The sequence below is a fragment of the Artibeus jamaicensis genome, unplaced genomic scaffold (assembly GCF_021234435.1).
Source record: "Artibeus jamaicensis isolate MK-2021 breed Jamaican fruit bat unplaced genomic scaffold, CSHL_Jam_final contig_373, whole genome shotgun sequence".
Taxonomy (NCBI): domain Eukaryota; kingdom Metazoa; phylum Chordata; class Mammalia; order Chiroptera; family Phyllostomidae; genus Artibeus; species Artibeus jamaicensis.
In genome coordinates, this window is record NW_026521807.1 from 2980621 (window position 1) to 3002418 (window position 21798).

At 38.9% G+C, this 21798-nt stretch overlaps 1 protein-coding gene across 1 annotated transcript in view; it reads left to right on the forward strand.

The window, feature by feature from the left end:
• Positions 1-21798, forward strand: part of SCAMP1 (secretory carrier membrane protein 1) — a 106626-nt gene that overhangs the window by 72362 nt on the left and 12466 nt on the right. Inside the window, exons 7-8 of the mRNA XM_037143701.2 lie at positions 11610-11711; positions 14999-15116. Of these exons, the coding sequence (XP_036999596.1) occupies positions 11610-11711; positions 14999-15116 (220 nt within the window). The remainder of the gene's footprint in view (positions 1-11609; positions 11712-14998; positions 15117-21798) is intronic.

The window sequence follows — 21798 nt, forward strand, 5'->3', positions numbered from 1 at the left end:
TCTGTATTTGTCTTTGGGTTTTGATTGTTTTGGGGTCTTTCTTTGGTGGGTCCTTCCCACCAGCTGGTTAAACGAGGGTCACTCTGTCCACCACCTCTTGCATTTTGTTGTGCTGGTGATGGCAGGTTGTGTTGAAGCTGGTTCTTCCATGTGTACAAGGTTTTGAGAATTCTGTCTTGCTCTTGTTCAGTTGTTTGTACTGGGTAGTTTCTCCACTATTTTGTTGTATTTCCAGATAGGTCCTGGATTGAGATTTGTGTGGTTTCCACTCCCTCCTTCACCTTCTTATGTTGTTTTCTGTTGGTGGTTTCTTTGTTGTTGGGTTTCTTCTTCCAGTGGGTATCCTGGTGTTTACCACTTCCACCTACTCTTTTTTGTGATCAGTTGGAGGGGAAGGAAAAATGGTTTATGACAGCAGGAGAGTATTCTATGCTATTTACAGTGGCAGCCGATTGAGAAGAGGTAGGAGATCCTTTTATTATGTATAGTGTTAACTGTGATCTTCCAAACTAGTCCCTTTTAAGAAAGGGTGGAAAGAAGACACAAACTCTTGTTGGGGAAAGAAGGCTAGTGAGTTGGCTCTAGAAAGCAGTGAGTTTGTGGGAGGTCAGATTCTGAGGTAAGGTGAGAGTAAAGGATAGTAAATAGGTGTAGTGTGTGAGAGAATAGAGTTAACCACTACAGTAATAGAGTTCAGGAAACTGAAGTGAGCTAAGATCTGGGAGGAGTGTTGTGAAGTATTTACAATTGTATGGAACAGCTATTATTTACAATAATATTAGAACAACAATCATGACACCATATGTGATCTGAATAATAAGAATAGGGGGTATAGGACTTTGAGTAGTGTGCTCTAGGAACACAGTTGACGTGAAGGATGGTAAATTAGTAATACACTGTGAAGGAGAGAACAGGGGAAACCTGTCAAATGATCCAATACGACAAGCCAGGCAAAGACTATACAGAAAGGAGTATGAAAATACTATTAAAGTAAAATATGTAAGAAAATGGAAAAAATGATAATAGAAATATGCAGTAACTTGCAGTTTCTCTGCAGTATTTCTCTGCAAATTTCTCTGAAATTTGTCTCATTGTTTCAGCTGTTGGGATGCTCCCTCTTTGGATCCAACTCTGGTCCTTTCACAGTTCCAGATTTTTTTGTCTCACTTGTGGGTATTTTTTAAAAAAGCAGAAGGGAGGAAGAAGAGATAAAATTGGAAAGAAAGGAAGAAGGAATAAAACAAGAAAGGAAAGAGAGGGAAAAGGTATCGAATGATAAAAGAATGATAAAAATTAAAAAAATAAAAGATTAGTTTAAAAAAACCCTCTTGTTGGTTTCAAACTGGCCAAACCGGTTTTTCTGGTCTTGCAGTCTGCAGCAGGCTGAGGGGTGGTTGGTATGGCTTTTCTCACTTCACAGTGTGTACTCAGTCAGTCTTGCACACATTGTCCCTAGAGCTAGTCTGGAGCCTCTCCCTGGGTCGGGGTGCGTATACACTCTGGCCCAGGCTGCCTTGGTCCCTTCCCAGTGTTATGGGAGTACACAGGACCTTCCCCAAAGCCTTCCGTGTAACCTCCTCGCAACCTCAGGATTGCTGCCCAGCTGGGAGGGGAGTAGGTCCAGCGGCTGTTGCGGGATAATTCCCCAAACAGTTTTTCTTTTTGAGAAATTTCTCCTACTCAAGCCTGCCTCTCAGTACAGCCCAATTCTCCAGCCAGACCGGTGACTATCAGGGTCAGTGTGCATCATTGTACGACTCTCAAATCTCCCAAGCCGGTGACCACAGACTGTGGGTGATCACAGCTCCTGTGTGTTTGCCTCTTTGTCCTTATTCCCCTTCAACTTCAGGCAGCCAGGCCTGTCCTGGTACTGCTTAAACTTTGCTTGGCCAGGGAAGGAGGGAGCAGTTGACCTGGCTCCCTTCCAAGGACTCTGTGGCAAGCCTGCCACTCCCAAGAAGTCTGTGGCAGACCCTGCGCTGGTGCTGGGCACCAGGCCTGGAGCTACAGCTTCCCTGGTCCCCGTGCTGGTCCCTGGGACCTTATTGTCCTGAAGCACTTTCCTTACTGTCTGGTTTTTCAGTGTCTGCTATAATTTTTGGTCTCTTATTTTCATATATGCTGGTGTACTGTTGGCTGTTTGCTCTGTTCCTCTGTAGATCGGCTAGTTTTTTTCCTATGTGTAGGGGGGAGTGGAATCTGCTCCCTCCTACTCCATTGCCATCTTCCTTCCCCTGTACCAGCTTCTTTTAAACAAAATTTTTATTGTTCAATTATAGTTGTCCCCATTTTTCCCCCATTGCTTTCCCCTGCCTTGCCCACCCACCCTATCCCGCATTCAATCTCTGCCCCACCCTCCCCAGGTTGTCCTTGTCCATGGCTACTTTGTATATGTTGCTTGACTTGACTCTTCCACTTCTTTCCTTGGTTATCCCCCTTCCCCCCTCCCCCCTGGTCACTGTCAGCATGTTCTTTATTTCCATGTCCCTGATTCTAGTTTGCTCTTGTTTTGTTGGTTAGGTTCCACTTATACGTGAGATCATACAGTATTTGTGTTTTACCTCCTGGCTTATTTCACTTAGCATAATGCTCTCCAGTTCCATCCATGCTATTGTGAAGGGTAGGAGGTTGTTCTTTTTTCTGCTGCGTAGTATTCCACTGTGTAAGTGAACCACAGTTTTTTGATCCACTGATTTATTAATGGGCATTTAGCACTTGGCTATTGTAAATAACAGTACTATGAACATTGAGGTGCATAGGTTCTTTTGCATTAGTGTTTCAGAATTGTTAGGGTATAATCCCAGCAGTGGAATTGCTGGGTCAAAAGACAGTTCCATTTTTAGTTTTTTGAGGAATTTCCATACTGCTTTCCACAGTGGCTGCACCAGTCTGCATTCCCACCAAGAGTGCACTAGGGTTCCCTTCTCTCCACATCCTCACTGGCACTTGTTTTTGTTGATTTGTTAATGACGGCCATTCTGACCGGTGTGAAGTGGCATCTCACTGTGGTTTTAATTTGCATCACTCTGATGGCTAGTGATGCTGAACATCCTTTTATGTGTCTATGGGCCCTCTGAATGTCCTCCTTGGAGAAGTGTCTGTTCAGGTCTTTTGCCCCTCTTTTAATTGCGTTGTCTTTCTAGAGTGGAGTTGTGTGAGTCCTTTATATATTTTGGAGATCAAACCTTTTTCTGAGGTATCATTGGCAAACATATTTTTCCATATAGTTGGTTCCCTTTTCATTTTGTTGATGTTTTCTTTAGCCGTGCACAGGCTAAATGGGTGGTTCTTTTTTGGGTCCTTCCTCCAGCTGGCTGAGTGAGGATCACTCCACCCGCCATGTCTTATATTCTATTTTATAGGTGCTGCCAGAACAAAACCACTCTGCCCTGGAAATGAACCCACTCCTGCAAAAATAACTCCCACCTACAATCCCACTGTCAATAGCAAATGAACTGGTATTAATAAGGTATCAAGAGATTAAGACTGTTATAAAAAAGGAAAAGTAAATATGAAGTGACCTACTGAAAGAAAAATGATTTTGAGAGGGTAGAGAGAGGAGCCCTAGTAAGAGTAGAGAATGGGAGCAATGCAAAGAGAGAAGGTAAAATTTACATTTTAAGTAAAAAAGGGAATGAAGAAGGTGGAATAGGGAAAGAGGAGGAAAGTGTATAGTATTAGGTTTAAACAGAAAATTTTTAAAAGTGAAAGGGAAAAAATAATAAAAAATAAAAGAATGGGAAACAAATTGGAGTAAATGATCCACCGCAGCAGTATCAATAACAAATGAGCTAAGATTAATTATAGGTGGGATGGGAATAGAAGGGGGAAAAAGAAAGAGAAAAGGTTAAGAGATGTCTAGAGGAAAGGAAAGTGAGTTTTAGAGGGAGTGGGAATACTAAGAGTAAGGAACAAAAACCAGGCTGAGACAGGGAAAAAGTAAAATTGAGACTAAAAAAAGGGCAAGATGAAAGAAAAAAGATTCAAAAGAAAAAAAACAGGCTAATACAGGGAAAGGTTAAAATTTGAGACAGAAAAGAAAATGGGCAGGATGAAGGCAGAATGGAGTAGGAGAATTGTAAAATTAGAGACTTGAAATACAAGAGTAGTGAAGATCTAGAGAAAAATATGAAAAAATGCAATAACAACTACCTTATCTATAACCAAGAAGCAAAGATTGATAAATGCTAAAAATGGAGATAGAATGCAAGTATTCTAAGAGTGGGAAAAAGAATGTGAGATGACCATTGACAAGAAAATTGGTTTTGAGAGGCTGGATGGGGAAAAATAGTAGGAGTGCGGAATGGAAACAAAGTTATACCAAGAGAGAAAACAAAATTTAAAACAAAAATAGTAAGAGGAAAGAAATGAGAGTAAGAGAATGGAGTAAGAGAAGGGAGTAAGTAAAATTTGAGAAATGAAATAAACTGTATTACAAAATCTAGTGACTTAATATGCACAAACTTGAAGGACAAGAAATGAATGTTAAACTGTTCAGGGAAGAATATGTTGCAAATCGCAGGGAAGACCACGTTGGGTTTTGTCTTGGTAGCACCTAGTTTTTACCACTGTTTTTCTTTCTGTATCTGCCTCTAGTGATGTCAGATGTCCCAGTCTGGCCTTAGGCAGCCTATTGGAGACTACCAGGGATCACCTGTCTGTGGCTGTCTCTTTCAGCTGTTAATCTAATCACTCTGTACTCAGCAGTCAGGCTTAAGCACCACAGGTGGGGTATAGTACCTCCTGGGTGTGGGGCTCTTGCTTCCCTGCAGGCTGATGCCACTCAGATTCGCCTGAGCAAGATGGCTCCTGCAGTGTGGGGAATGACTCAGCACCGGGATCCTCCTGGCTGCTCTCTCAGTTCTTTCCCCAAAGCATCCATCCCCAGTCTCTCCTCAATCATCTCCAGTCCACTCTGCCCCACCCACTCTCTTTGCCAGAAACCTGGGTATGTAACTGCATATGAAAAATTTATATGTTAGCCCTTTAAACGCCTCTCTGTGTATCTAGCTGTCCATCTCTGTCAGAGAGAAACCCTGCCACTTTTCACAGCTGGATGTTATCTGTGTACTTTGTGGGCTCTGGTACTGCTAGCTGGGGAGCCCACTTTGGGGTTTAGACCCCTCACTTCTCTGGGAGAAGCCCTGGCCACTGAGATATCCCTCCAGCACTTTAGTCCTCCTGTGGGGGCCCAGCCAGCCCTCTTGCCTCTCCTCCACATTCCCTACCAGTTGCATTGTGTTGAAACTGTTCTTCTGTCTCTCTATGGTTATAAGACTTCTTTCCCACTAGTGTTCAGTTGTTTATTCTGGATGATTTCTCCACAATTTAGTTGTAATTCCAGATTGGTCCTGGGAGGAGCTTAGTATAACTTCCACTCACTCCTCCACCATTGCATGTACCAGATTTCCTTTATTCATACTGCTATCAACATCTGTATGCAAGTTTTTATGTGGACTTAAGTTTTCTACTCTTTTGAGTAAAGAAATCTACAGAACCAGTTGGGACAAACTGACATCTTGACAATATTGGCTCTTCCTATCCACAAACATGGAATATCTCTCCGTTTATTTATTTCTTTGATTTATTTTACTAGAGATTTGTTGTTACATGTTGGCTCCAGCTGCTGGTGACCCTATGAATGAGTTATGTCCACAGTGTCCAGTCCTCAACAACCCTGCTCAGCTCCTGTAGACTCATATCAATGACTTCTTTTATGGAGTGAGTTCACGTATTTGGTCTTCCTCTTCTCCTGCGGCCTTCTATTTTTCCCAGTATTGTTGTCTTCTCTAAAGAACCCTGCTTTTTCACAGTGCCTGGCGTAGAAGAGTTTTTGTAATTTTCTTCATGTAAATCTTCTACATATTTTGTTAGATTTGTGCCTAAGTATTTCATTTCTGGGGTGTTGTATTTTTTTAAATTTTTTATTTATTAATTTGAGGGGGTGGGGGGAAAAGAGGGGGAAGAGGAAGAGATAGATAGAGAGATTTGTCACTCCACTTATTTATGCATTCATTGGTTGTTTCTTATATGTGCCCTGACTTGGGAGCAGACCCTCAGCTTTGGTGTGTGGGGATGATGCCCTAACCAACTGAGCTAACTGAGAATTGTGTTTTGAATTTCAAATTCCACTTGTTCATTACTGCTCTGTAGCAGCTATTTTCAACCTTCGTCATTTCACAGCACACATAAACTAATTACTAAAATTCTGTGGCACACCAAAGCATATTTTTTGCTGATCCAGTAAAAAAAAATAGGTATAGTTTTGATTCATTCACACTGTGCTGCTGTCATTGTGTTGGCCATTGCCATTTTTTATTTGACATTTTAGGGAAAAAAGAGGTCAGTGCCCCTGACTAAGTAGTCAGACATTGCATGTTTTAAAAATCCTTTTGGCACACTAGTTGAAAATTGCAGGTCTATAAGAAAGCAATTGATTTTTTACATTAACTTTGTATCTTGCAACTTTGCTGTAATTACTTATTAGTTCCAGGAAGGCTGGTTTTTTTTGTATATTCTTTTGGATTTTCTTCATAGACAATCATGTCAACTGTGAACAAAGACAGTTTTATTTCTGCCTTCCCAGTCTTAATATCTTTTATTTTTTATGTATTGATTTGAGGGGGAAACCTGTGTTTTCTTGTCTTACTGCATTAGCTGGGACTTAGAAGAGTACAGTGGTGAAAAGCTGTGATATAAAGCAGGTTATACTTGCCTGGTTCCTGAAGTGTATGATATGCATTTACAACTAACCCACATTCACTTTTAACTAACACTGTACCACATCTTAGGTAGTATGAGTACCTTATAATACAAAATAATCCTAATTCCTCCCTCCTTTTATTTTTATAATTGCTGTCCTTCATTTCACTTACATATAAGTATACTCACGCAAGCATGTATAATCAAATATAGTGTTGCTGTTAATTTGAACAGACTGTTAGATTAACTAAGAATGAAAAATTAAAGTTTTCATGTAGCAGGTCTGAGTTACCTGGGCGATTTGATGTTTTGCAGAAAAACTCTGCATGAGACGTGATGCGTGAGTGGGCATGTCATGATGAAGCTGCCAATCACCAGTTGTCCACAGCTGTGGCCTTCTGATTCATCCAAGTAGTTTCCATGGAGGAATGTTCAAGCTTAAAACTTGAATGTTCAAGCAAAATTTGATGCAGATTCATTGCTGTACTTTCTTAGTCATTTTGAGTGCTACAGCCACACAGTACACATGCTCACTCAATGGCATCTACCGCCCCCACTGACTAGTACAGTGAAGTTGTTGTTCACACATGGGCATTTCAGTCCACTCTCCTTGGCTGCCAGGTTACATTGATACTGCGCAAACTGTTCTCATTATATTAATAATGAATGGACTTTTTTTCCCCAAAGAACTTCTCTTAACATTTCTTGTAAGGCAGATCTACTGGCAAAAAATTCCCTCAACTTTTGTTTGCCCGAGGAAGTCTTTTTCTTCTTCACCTTTGAAGAATAATTTTGTAGGATATAGAATTTTAGGTTGGTATATATTTTTTCCTCCAACACTAAGTATTTTAGTGTACTCTCCTCTTGCTTTTATGGTTTCTGAGATGTCAGATTTAATTCTTATCTGTATTCTCTAAAACACAATGTGTAAAAAACACATTTTCTTTATATTTGATTTTGTGTGGTTTGATTACAATTTGCCTAGGCGTAGTCCTGTTTGGTGTTCTCTGACCTTCCTGGATCGGGTGTTTGGTATCTGACATTAATTTGGGGAGATTCTCAGTCATCAGTGTTTGTAATATTTCTTCTGTTCCTTTCCTCCCCCTTCTGCTGTTCTTGTTACATGACTATTACACCTTTTGTAGTTGTCCCCCAGTCCTTGGTATTCTTTAAAAATTTTTTTCTCTGTTTTTCAGTTTTGAAGGGTGATGTTGAGAAACTGTCAAGCTCAAGATTGTTTCCTCCCCATGTCCAGTCTACTGATAAACCCATAATGGCAGTCTTCATGTCTTTTACAATGTTTTTGATCTCTAGCATTTATTTGGTTCTTTCTTAGAATTTCTATCTCTCTACTTATATTTCTAATTTGTTCTTGCTTGCCACTTACTTTATCCATGACAGCCTTTAGCATACTAATCAATGATAGTTGTAAATTTGTAACTTGATTTTTTTCATTTTAATATGCCTTGTAATTTTTATTTGTGCCTGTGCCTGTGGACTGTGAACTTCACCGGTGTTTCTCAGTGGCCCCTCTTCCTTAGATGAGACAGACGGCTAGAGTTGGGAGTTTGGTATTTCCCTTTACCCATGTAGGTATTAACCCAATAATAAAGCCAAAGTGGAAGGCAACAAGCACTTGAGATAAAAAAGAATAGCTATTCTGGGAAGCACTCATTGAGGCAGAAACTCAAATAGTTTCTTTGTCTTTTCTCCAATTAGGAGACAAAGATAAGGGGTGTTTATGAGAAAGGGAAGGGAACAATTATTTCAGTAGAAGGAAGACGTTTCTATTGGTGCAGATAAGCTAACCTAGTGACAGTAATTTTAGACAATGTTAATTTTCAGTCTAGTCGTCAAAATATCTGTTTTCTTGTTATCTTTAGAAACAGTTCTTTGGAGCACAGTGTTGTTGTAGATCCAGTCCAAAGGTGGTTTTACCCTGTTTCAGCATTCCAGAGGTTTGAGGCATAAGATGTGCACGACAGTCTCTTTAGAATGACATCTCTGACTCCATTTCAGAGTGGCTCCGTTTATATTGTTTTTCACATAGGTTAGGATCTAATAAGACCCCAGCACTTTAAGGGCTTTTGCTAACCTCGTGAAGAATTGAGTGATCTGGAGTATTTCCAAATGGTTCCTTTTCCCTTCTTCCTGCAGCTAGCATGAGGGGACTTCCCCCGGATACTCCCTGAGAACCAGGTTGAGCTCTCGTGGTAGAGCTCACAAACACATGGGGCTTCTCCCATGAGTAGGTTGGCCTGCGCTCAGAGCTGTCCACTTGAGCCTCCAGCAATTTCTCCTACTGAGGCACTGGTTTCTGTGAAGGCTTTTTAGCTCATGGGTGTTTGTTCGGTTAAGTTTTGATTTGGTATTCATCTGTCTGTCTCTCCAGTTTTGGAGTAGCAGTTTGCCCTGTGACTTCACTTATCTTTTGGATCTAAGAAGAGTTGTTGATTTTACAGTCTGTTTAAGCTTTTGATTTGTAACAACAAGGATAGGTTGGCTATTTCTAAGCTTTTCTAGGTATACTTTTTAAAAGCTGTCTGTGGACAGTAGACAGTATTTATGTCTTGTTTGTTTATAATATACTTCATATCCATGGGGACATTATACCTTTTATACTGGAATAGTTTGTTAATTGAAATTATAAATTAAATATAATTGAACTGCAAAACTACTTTTAACATCTTGACATAGAGTATAAACCCAAAAGTGAGTTTAATTCTTTCATGTAAAGATACTTGGTTTTAAGTTTAAAATCATATTTAAAGCTCAGGAATTGATGTCATTGTAATAATAGAGCAGGGGGGTCAAACTCATTTTCACCAGGGGTCCACATCAGCCTGGTGGTTACCTTCAGAGAGTCGAATGTAGTTTCAGCTCCTTAACAGTTAAGTAGTTACATTGATACAGTCCTAAAATTATTTTGGCCCTTCGAAGGGCCAAATCATGGACTAGTCATGAGACTAATGTAGCCCCCAGTGAAAATGAGTTTGACACCCTGTAATAGAGTTTGTAAGTGTAATGTAAGGACTCTTGGGGTTCTCCTTTCAGGGATCTTAAGGAAAAATAGGAAAAAAAAAACTTTGTGTCCTTGGTAAAGGACACAAAATCTTTGGCAAAGATTTCTTAGATAATAACAGTAAAATCAAGATCCATAAAAACAAAATGATAAATTAGAGTTATAAAAGGGCAAAACTTCTGTTCTTTAAAAGATAACCTTAGGGGAATGAAAAGACAAGCCACAGACTGAGAGAAAATATATCTGATAAAGGACTTGTATACCCAAACTCATAAAACTCAAGATAAGGCAAATAACCCAAGTAGAACCTCAGAAAAATATTTTAACAGTTTATCAAAGTTGATAGATGGATGGCAAAAAGCACATGAAAATGTGCTCAGAAACATTATTAGGAAAATGCAAGTTGAAATCAAATAAGATACCATAATATACCTGTTAGAATGTCTAAAATTTAAAGGATTGATCATACCAGCATTAGATGTGGAGAAACTAGAACACCTATGCCATTGGAAATATAAAATGGAATAAATCCTTTGGACATCAGTTTGGCAATTTCTTGTTTGTTGTTTTTGTTTTGCTTTGTTTTTTTAAATCCTCACCTGAGGAGAGGAAGATGGGAGTTGGGGGAGGGAACACAAGTGAAACATCAATGTCAAAGAGAAACATCGATTGATAGGTTGCCTCCCTCATGCACCCTTACCAGGAATCAAACCCACAACTTAGGTCTGTGCCCTGACTGGGAACTGAACCTGCAACCTTTTGGTGCATGAGACAGTGCTCTAACCAACTGAGCCACCTGGCCAGGGCTGGCAGCTTCTTAAAAAGTTAAACTTGTGCCCTAGCTGGTGTAGTTCAGTGGATTGAACTCGAGCCTGTGAAGCAAAGGGTCACCGGTTTGATTCCTAGTCAGGGTACATGCCTGGGTTGCAGGCCAGGTCCCCAGTAAGGGACACATGAGAGGCAACCACACAATGATGTTTCTCTCCCACTCTTTCTCCTTCCCTTCCCCTCTCTCTAAAAAGAAATAAATAAAATATATATTTTTAAAAGTTAAACTTGTATCTACCATGTGTTTTAGCTATTCCACTTCTAGGTAGTTACCCAAGAGAAAAGAAAATATATGTTCACATGAAAATTTATACATGAATGGTTATAGCAACTTTACTTAAAATAGTAAAAAGCTAGAAGCATCCTAAATGTCTGTCAACAGGTGAATGAATAAAACTGTGGTATATCTGTACAGTGCAATACTACTTAGCAATGAAAAGGAATGAACTTTTTGACATGTGCAACATGAGTGAATCGCAGAATAATTGGGCTGAGGGAAAGAGGCAGATGAGAAAAAAGTGTATAGTGTATGATCCCATTTACATACAACGAGAATATGAAAGCTGTAGTGACAGAAAATGGTGGGTGGGGAGGATGAGGTTACTCACGTGCACAAGGAAACTTTGGGATATGTTTACTGTTTTTATTGGAGAAGGTTCACGGGTCTATACATATGTCAAACCATCCAATTTGTACAATTTAAATATTTGAAGTTTATTGTATGTTAGTTATAATTCCGTGAATTTCTTTTGTATGAAAAACAAGAGGAAAACAAATTTTTGCCAAGATATTTTGTGGTACGGTTGGAAATTGAAAGGACAAATTGAGGTTGCAATAATAAAAATATCATCTAGTATTTGAACAAAGGATTCACATGAATTATTGTTATTATAGTCTCAAGTCTCAGGTAGTTGCCATAGGGACTTTTAAAAATATGTGTTTTTTAATGTTGAGTGTCAATCTGCATGTGAATGTATCTGCGTGCGAATGTAAGGGTGTTGAGAAAAATGACATTTACCTTCTTCCCTCCCCCCCTTTTTTTTTTTTTTACAAAAAGGAGCGACAGTTCTTTCAGATTCTTTGTATTCTTCTTCGTCTATATTTGTCAGTTCGCTGTACACGTTCTACAGGCTGCAGGATTTCACAACTGGGGCAACTGGTAAGTCAATTACTCAGGTTAATCTGTTCATCTAGTATCTTTATGTAATTTTTGGCTTCCTAAAAATAGGTAACAGAGTGACCCTGATCGGTTAGCTAAATTAGTGAGGGTGTTCCCCATACGCCAAGGTTGCAGGTTCCTTCCCTGGTCAGGGCACATACAAGAGTCATCCAGTGGATGCATCAATAAATGAAACAACAAATGGACATTTCTTTCTCTCTCTCTATTTCTCTCTCTTCCTTTCTTTCTCTAAAATCAATTTTAAAAAATTTTAAGTAGTTAGCAGAGAAAAGGCAGATTAGCAAAAGTAAACAGAAGTAAAAATTACATTTTTTTAGTATTTAAAACTTGTCTAAGGCGTAACCTTTGGACAAACCATTTTATTGAAAAATTTGATGGAAAAATGTTAATTACAACACATTATATCTAGTTTAAATCAAATGTATATGTAACAAGCACTAAGAGGAAGAGTGAAAAGGAGACTAAGGAGTGATTAGATGGATAGGAGAACCAAAAATAGTGGAAGGGAAAGAAAAGAAATTCAAGGATTTCAAGGAAAAGGGGACCTAATGTGTGTAAAGTACTATTTTAGGTATACAAACATGTTCTCATGTACATGTGCATATGGGCACCTGTCGTGAAAAGTGGAATCACTGCATATGCTTATACACTTTTTTTCATTTTTATTGAATTTATTGGGTTGACATTGGTTAATAAAATTATATAGGTTTCAAGTGTACAATTTTATAACACATCATTGGTGTATTGTATTGTATGTTCACCATCCCATCTCAAGTCTCCTTCTGTCACCATCTGTTCCCCACCTTACCCTCTTCTGCCTCCACTGCTCTTTCCCTCTGGAAATCACCATACTGTTGTTTGTATCTATGAGGGTTTTTCCCTTAATCTCTTCACCTTTTTCACCCAGCCCTGCAATCCACCTTGTTTCTGACAACTTAGGCTGTTCTCTGTTTCTGAGTCTGTTTCTCTTTTGTTTGTTAGTTCATTACATTCCACATATGAGTGAAATCATATGGTACTTGTCTTTTTCTGACTGGCTTATTTCACATAGCATAATGTTCTCCAGGTCTATCCATGCTGTTGCAAAGGGTAAGTTTTCCTTCTTTTTTATGGCCAAGTAGTATTCCATTCTGTAAATGAACCACAGCTTTTTTATCCACTCATCTACTGATGGACACTTAGGCTGCTTCCAAATCTATACATATTTTAAACAACATTACCATTCTCAGCATGGCAAAATACTCTGTGGGGGATCCTCAGAAATGGATACTTTTGGACCCAGGCTAGGAAGTAATAGCATATTTATATCTCTGTTCACGTACTTTAGAGCAAACATTCCTTGAATGAGATGGCAGGTAGAAGAGTACACATCTCTAAAATTATTCTTTAATCTCTTCTGTCTTTAATAACCGAGGTGCATGCAGATGCGTTCTTGTAAGCTGAAAGCATGTATGAGGCAAATTTACTGCACTGTGAACATAAACTGAAATGGGCATGGAACTATAGAGTTTATTGAGGACTTACATTTAGTGTGCTACTACTGAATTGGAGTAGTGACTGGCAATCAGATCTCCCAATGGGCATATATATACATGCAGAAAATTTATATAGGTATTTTAAATCAGTTCTAGGAAAAAGCAGTATTCATTATCATTCTAAAAGTTTTTAGACTTTGACATTTGAGGGAACAGAAATATTTTAGATGCTTAATTAAAAATACTGTATATGTTACTAGCACAAATTTTTTAAATTATGAAATTAATGTCTTGCTTTTTAGCACAGACTTAGAAAAAGTGGTAAAATTGAGCATAGTAGCATGAATAGTAATGAAATAGCACAGAGATCTGCTAATGAGGGTGCATACAAGATGACTGGTTTTAAAACAGACCTCATGTAATTCAGCAAGTTTTTAAAAAGTTAAATTCTATTTTGAGTTAATTGTAGATTCACAAACAGTGATAAATAATGCAAAGAGATTACAGGTACCCAGTTTTCTCCAATTGTAATGTCTGGGTATAATATCTTGGTAAAACTGGTGTAATGTCAAAACCAGGATCTTAACATTGGTATTAGTCAAGGTAGAGACCATTTCCAGGACCAAAGGATCCCTCATGTTGCCCTTTTATAGTCACATTCACTTCTCCTCCTGCCCCCATTTCCTCCTTAACTGCAGCAATCACTGATCTGTTTGTCATCTCTGTTATTTTGTCTTTTCAAGAATGTGATGTAAGTGGAATTGTACAGTGGAGATTCATCCAGGTTTTTGTGTGTATTTGTAGTTCATTCCTTTTTATTTCTGAATGGTATTTGATGGTGTGGATATACCAGTTTGTTTAATCAGAGTCAAAGGACTCTAGAGTTTCCAGTTTTGGGGCTATTATGAATAAAGCCACTATAAAGATTTGTGAACAGGTTTTTTGTGTGAATATAAGTTTTCATTTCTCTGTGATAAATACTCAAGATCGTGATTGTTCATTCATGTGGAAGTTGCATGCTTAGTGTTTTTTAAGAAACTGATAGACTGTTTTCTAGAATGGCTGTATCATTTTACATTCCCACCAACAATGTATGAGTGATTCAGCCTCCACATCCTAACCAGCGTTTGGTGTTGTCACTGTTTTTATTTTAGCCATTCTGATCGGTGTGTAGTGATTTCTAACTGAGGTTTTTAATCTATTTCCCTAATGACTCATGATGTTGAACATCTTTTCATTTGCTTATTTGACATCTTTGTATTCTCTTATTGAAATAATCTCTTCATATCTTTTGCTCATTTTCCTATTGATTTTTTTCTTTCTTTTTTTCCTTTCACTCTTGAGCTTCGAAAGTTCTTTATATATTCTGGATGCTAACCTTTGTTGGATATATGGTTGAAAATATCTTTTTTATAATTAAGCAGAACTTAAAATGAACTTTAAAAAAGTAATAATGAATGCCTAGGCCTAAAAATATACAAAATCTGATGGTACACACTTAGGGCTAGAGTTTGATGTCTGGGTTTGAATTCAGACTATGCCATTTATTAGCTCCGTGACCTTGGGCAGGTACTGAATATCTCTGTGACTCATTTTCTCACTTGTAAAATAGGAGTTAAAACACACTTTCTTACAGGATTGTTGTGAGAATTAAATGAGTTAACATGTATAAAGAACATGAACGTTGCTTGGCTCATAAGAGCTGAATATGTGTTAGTTGTTATATTACTTTTTAAAAAGTATACATTGATTTATTTGCCTAATTATCCTTTCCTTTTAATTACTTCTTAGTGGTTGGATTTCATCCCTTACTGGTCTCAACCGAAGTATTCCTGTTGGAATCATGATGATATTCATAGCAGCACTTTTCACAGCATCAGCAGTCATCTCACTAGTTATGTTTAAAAAGGTGAGTGAAATTTCACATCTGCAGATCTTTATGGTAAAATTGTGCTTTCACTGTAGTGTGGCCTCAAGCCATTTTTTGTTCTTCTTGTGCAAGTTGGTTCCCTGAGCATTACTTTGTATAATTAAAAGTTATGCATAGATATATTTTAGAAAATTATGTCACATATCACAAATTTAACTTCCTTTAAAAGGAGACTATTTTAAACTCCTCTCAACTGAAGTTTTTTTTCAATTGAAGAGTTAAACTTATTTTTAAAATTTAAAGACACTAAATTATTTAAGAGTATAAAGTGAGCTGTTGACAGGTTCAGGCTCCGTTATGACATGAGTTTCGTTTTTAGCGGCTGCCCAATTATCTATACTTCTTCCTGTAGAATTCCCATGACTGGTCTCACAGCCTTAAACAACATCATTATATAGGGTAGGAGAGAAATCAGTGTTTTTATTTGTTTATATAAAGTTTAATTGTGAGATACATATACATATATATTTGATATTCTACATGTGTTAAAACATGGTATAGTAACCCTGGGAATAATGTCTACTTTTTAAAAATTTGTTTTATTGATTATGCCATTACAGTTGTCCCATTTCCCCCTCTTCATTCCCCTCTACGCTGCACACCCACTCCCCCCATTCCCCCCTTTCAGTTCATATCTATGTGTCACAAGTTCTTTAGATTCTATATTTCCCATACTATTCTTGCCCCTCCCCCATGTCTGTTTTCTACCTACTGTCTATGCCACTTAGTCTCTGCACCTTCCCCCCTTCTCCTCCCACTCCCCTGTTGCTAACCCTCCATGTGATTTCCATTTCTATGATTCTGCTCCTGATCTGTTTACTTAGTTTGCTTTTGTTTTAGATGTGGTTGTTAATAACTGTGAGTTTGTTGTCCTTTCACTGTTCATCTTTTTTATCTTCTTTTTCTTAGATAAGTCCCTTTAACATTTCATATAATAAGGGCTTGGTGATGATGAACTCCTTGAACTTGACTTTATCTGCCCTTGCATTCTAAATGAAAGCTTTGCTGGATAGATCAATCTTGGATGTAGGTCTTTGGTTTTCATGACTTGGAATACTTCTTTCCAGCCCCTTCTTGCCTGTAAGGTCTCTTTTGAGAAATCCGCTGATGGGAACTCCTTTGTAGGTGACTGTCTCCTTATCTCTTGCTGTTTCTAGAATTCTCTCCTTCATTTTAATCTTGGCTAACATAATGATGATGTGCCTTGGTGTATTCCTTCTTGGGTCCACCTTCTTTGGGAATGTCTGAGCTTCCTGGATTTCCTGGAAGTCTATTTCCTTTGCCAGATTGGGGAAGTTGTCCTTTATTATTTGTTCAACTAAGTTTTCCACTCGTGGCTGTTCCTCTTCCCCTTCTGGTACTCCTATAATTTGGATGTTGGAATGTTTACAGATGTCCTGGAGGTTCCTAAGCCTCTCCTCATTTTTTTGAATTCTTGTTTCTTCATTCTTTTCTGTTTGGTTGTTTTTTTCTTTCTTCTGGTCCACTCGATTGAGTTAAGTCCCAGTTTCCTTCCCATCACTATTGTTTCCCTGTGCATTTTCCTTCATTTCACTTAGTGTAGCCTTCATTTTTTCATCAAATTTGTGACTAAAATTAACCAGTTCTCTCAGCATCCTGATCACCAGTGTTTTGAACTATGCATCCGATAGGTTGGCTATCTCTTGGTCGCTTAGAAGTATTGGCTCTGGGGCTTTGAGCCGTTCTTCTTCTTGAGCCATAATGTTTTGGTCTATTTTCGCTTTTTACATATGAGGGGTGGGTGGACCCTTAGGTGTTCACCAGGGCAGGGTGATCCAGGTTGCTGGGTTGTGACGCTATATATGGGGGCAGGGTCAGAGAGGGGCAATGGTGGTTTTTGTTTTTTCTGCTCTCTCTCGGAATTTGGTCCCTTCTGCTGCTTCCCACAAGCAAATTGGGCCCTTCTGATGCTAGTTCCCAGATGTGTAGGTTTGTGCACCCTCCAGATCCTTGTGGGTCTCTCCAATGAACTCTGTGAGCCTGGAAGCCTCTCCTGGCACCTCAGCCCCCAAAAGTTTTTCCAATTGGTGCTTTTAGGCTTTATTTCCCGGCACTGGGGCCCTGGGTTGTACAGTCTGTCTCACTGCTCACTCCTTTGCCTGGTTTATCTGCGCACAAATGTGTGACCGCAGTTAGCCAGCCGCCTTGTGCCCTCAATGGGTCTGACTATTGGTACCCCACGCCTGGGATCTGCCAATCGCTGCCTGCGCACCCCTTGGTTTGGTCTGGCTGCTTTTTCCTGCGCGACCCCACTCCACCAGCTGTTGACTCCGCCCCTCTTACCAGTCTGGATGAATGATTCATTGTTGTCGGACTTCGGTACAGTGTAATTTTCTCTGTTTTGGTTGCATTCTGGTTTTTAAATATTTGTTGTTCATAAACTTGGTTGTGCGAGGAGGTACAGTGTTTCCACCTACGCCTCCATCTTGGCTGGAAGTCTATGTTTTAAAATAATAAAAGGCTTTTGGTGGAACTCACTGTAAAGAAAATAAGTCTATACAATTTAAAAAAATTTTAATGCCCAGTAACTTGAGAATATGTCCAAAAATGCACAGAAATAATTGTACATTATATTTAAGAATATTGCACTCTTGAAATATTTTACTTATGCATTTGCCTTTGTCCTTCTCAAAACTCCATGATGGCTGGATAGTGTTTATTTCTGTCCAAATTTTGTTACTCACTTCTCTCATAAAACCTTTCATTTCTTTTTTAACTGTACACACATACTATTGAAACTCAGCTTTCTAAAGTTACAAAATCCGAAAGTTTTTTTTTCAGTCTTCTCCTGGAATTCTGCTCACTTCTATACTACAGGCAGCTTCTCTTCCTCCGTTTTCCTAATTGTGTTATAATTCTCTTGCCTCTGAGGTTGGTTTTTCTCTTTTATTTATTTCTTTGCCCAGCACATTAGTAAGTCTTCTTAAATGCAGTCAGTTCTCCCTTTTGTGTTCTGCAATCTTTTTTTGTATGGAATTTTAACCTCCGTAATTGTTTCAGTGTTTTTTTTTATCTGGGTGACCTAGAATCTCGGTGTTGGAAGATATAATGCTTTGCATAAACACTCAGTTGCATCATCAGGTGACTCATTGCATCATCAGTAGATTGGTATCATTGTCTCACAGTAATGCATCATAAACTCACTATTTTCTTCTCAGAACTAGCTCTTCTTCCAGAGGTTCTGATTCATATTCAAGAAACATTTATTAAGACTACATATTGTAGTTCTATTTATATGAAATATTCAAAATAGGCAAACCTGTAGAAATAGAAAGTAAATTAGTGGTTGTCTGGCTGGGAGTGGGGTGGAGAGTGACTACTAATGGCTATGGAATTTCTTTTTGGAGTGATGAAAATGTTCTAAAATTAAATTGTGTAGAGGACACAATCACAACACTATCAGTATGTTAAAAACCATTGAATTATACACTTTAAAAGGCTAAATTGTGTAGTATACAGATTTTATCTCAGTGAAACTATTTTTTTAAAGAAACATTTATTAAATACCTACTAAATACCTACTAAATGAGGTGGTGCTAAGTACTTTCTCAGATGACTGTATTCAACATTTGGGTCAGCACCTTGACTACTTCAGTCAGTGCTTCCATTACTTTCTTAGTGACTTTCCTAGATACTTTTATACCTTTTTTTTTAAACTATCTTTGTGCCTTTTCATTCCCAACCTCAGTGAATCCAGAATTTTTTTTTACTGGTCAGTCATACCCTGCCCCCACTTTCTTCAGTCCAATTGATATTTTTTTTAAAAAAGCCTCAGACAAACCCAGTGCCATGAGGATTTTTGAAGTCGACGTGGGGAGGGGAGTGGAATTGAGGTGACTGTGGGAAGTACGGCTAGTCCCTTTCACAGCTTCCGGATCGAGACTTCCTGCTCTTCTCAAACTTTACTAGTCAGTTTCTTTAAATGCCTCGTGTATGTTTCCAGTTCTTGTTCATGCTGTACTGCTTAACTTTTAGGGTGCTTCAGTGTTCAACTAGTGTTTTTTCAAGAAGGTGCTCAAATCTTCCTGCCTCTTCTACAGAATCTTCCTCTTACCCCATGTCTTAGGGATTGTGTCGTCCTCTTTTCCTGGGGAACTTGCTGTCTGGACTGTACACGGCGGGATCTGGGCACATGCCACTTTTGTCCCTTGTCGTGCACATTTTCTCAGTACACAGCTTGTTAAGCTCTCCCAGGGTGAACATGTCTTGTAACCATTGGAATTAAATGAAAAGAGCAATAGCTTTCGAGCCACTCAACACAGGTTGAAATCTGGCACCTTCCTATACAGCTGTGTGAACAGAGGCATGCTCTGTGACCACTCATGCTCTAAGCTCCCCTAGTCTGTGTGCTTTCAGGTGCTAGAACAGTGACTGTCAGTGATTGGCATGTGATAGATACTCAAATATATGTTGAATGAAGAATGAGAATAACTGCAACTTTTATTGGTGTGATGATTAAACAATGACTGTAAATTGCATAGCACAGGCTCTCAATTAAAATTAATTTTCACCCTGGCTGGGTGCCTAAGTTCATTGGAGCATTGTCCCATACACCGAAAGGTTGCAGGTTCAATTCCCAGTCAAAGCACTCACCTAGATTGTGGGTTTGATCTTTGGTCGTGGTACATATAGGTGGATATTTCTCTCACTATTCCTCTCCTCCCTTTCTCCCTCTCTCTCTGTTCAAAATCAGCAAACATATCCTTGGGTGAGGATTAAAAAAATAATTTTCTTCACTAGTCTTTTTGACCTCTTTATCATTTTATATTTAGGCTCTGGTTTGATGTGTACTTTTGTTTAGTAGGTGCCTATTCAATCAGAGAAACAATATAATGAAGATGTTTATGGAAAGGAATAGGCTTATATGGTTGTGGGGACATGTAAGGCTAGGTTAGCCTGAAATCTGCAGCGTAGGCAGTTAGAAAGGATCAGAAACTGTCAAATAGAAGCTGAAGCTGCAGTCCACAGGTGGGATTTCTTCTTCCTCAGACAAACCTCAGTTCTGTTCATAAGGCCTTTAACTAATTGGATTAGGCCTACCCAGATCACTCAGGATATTCTCTGTTTCTCAGAATGAGCTGATTATGCATGGTAATCACATACGTAAAATACCTTCACTATAAGCTGATCATTGCAGCATCTCTGTGCAATTTCTTTATTATTCTGGTTATACCTTTGGGGAGAGCTTTATAAAACTAGAAATGTAGTAAGTTTAGAGTATAGCAGAGGGTTTTGTGGTATGTTGCAGGTTTTATTCATTTGTTAAAACAACCACTAAAGAGTATGTGTTACGTACCAGGGAACTGCACTATAAGCTCAAGGAGCTCACATTTTGGTGTAGAAGAGAAACGAATGGATACCACAATCCAGTGATTTAGTGGCTTTGATAAGGCCAAGTATAGGGAGCACACAGGAGGGAAACCTAACCAAGTTTTGGAGATTTATTTTGGTAGGGAGGTCTTTTTGTTTTGCCTCGGGTGAGGTATCATAATGAACAGGAGTTATCTAAGTAAAGGAATAAGGGAGAAGGGAGAAAATAAGAAGGTACCAGGTAGCAGGGAAACCATTTTTATATCTAGTTGCAGGGAATAGCATAACATGTTCAGATAATTGAAAGTAGCTGAGAATGGATGGGAAGTAAGCTTAGTGCGGAGAGAAAAGCTCGGTTGGTGGTGGGGACAGGTAGAGATGAGACTGAACACACAAGTGTAGTTATATTCTGTAGAGTCTTGTGACTTAGGAAACTTTGTTAAGAAGTCTGGATCTCCTCCAAAGAGGGGTGGTGAGCCATAGAAGAGGTACAAAGAGGAGTGTGATTTAATTGATCTCATTTGAGCTTTAGAAACACGATTCAGGAATACATTTGGGATTTGTGGGGCACAGATGTAGTACTTGGAGAGATTAATAAGACTGGTAGACAAGCTAGGAAGCGGGCTAGTAATGATGGTGGCCTAAATTAAGAAAGTGCCAATGTAAGTAACTGTAGTAAGGGAAAATCAGCAGGTAGTGAGTGATTCGACTTGGGCCTGGAAGTGGAGGACGAGAGGAAGACTCAAGGATGACACCCGGGTTTTTAGGTGGATCATTCAGGAAGAGAGTACAGGAAGAAGAACAGATTTGAGCATCCAAATGTTTTTAACTTTATATGTGGAGAGTTTAAAATTCTGGTGGGGGCATTAAAGTATAATCACTTTGTAGACTTTTAGACCTATAAGTTGAGAGCAAAGGAAAAAGCTTTAGGCTGGATTTCTAAACTTGGGAAGTATTGACTTCTTGCCGTAAATGAAGCCTGGTAAGTGTCTGTGCAGCGAGAAGAGAGCATAGGGTAGAATATCCCTACCGTTCAAGAATCTACTCAGGGAAGAATGTGGAGGGGCTTTAACCAGTCTGGTGGGGGGGGGGTGTGTGGCACAGATGATTGACAGTCAGAATGCGGAGGAAGTGTTTATTTTGCGGCTGTTGAGTACCTGGCTGCTATGTGGCAGCACTCTAAAATCTTTGACCTGCGGTGTTTCCCAGCAAGTAACACAATTCTCCAGGGCCCAGTGCAGGAAAGGAAAAGTTTGTGCTTGTTGTATGTCAGGCATTCAAAAGAAATATAACTACTTCTCAAATAAATATATTGCTATGCAAATTGTGC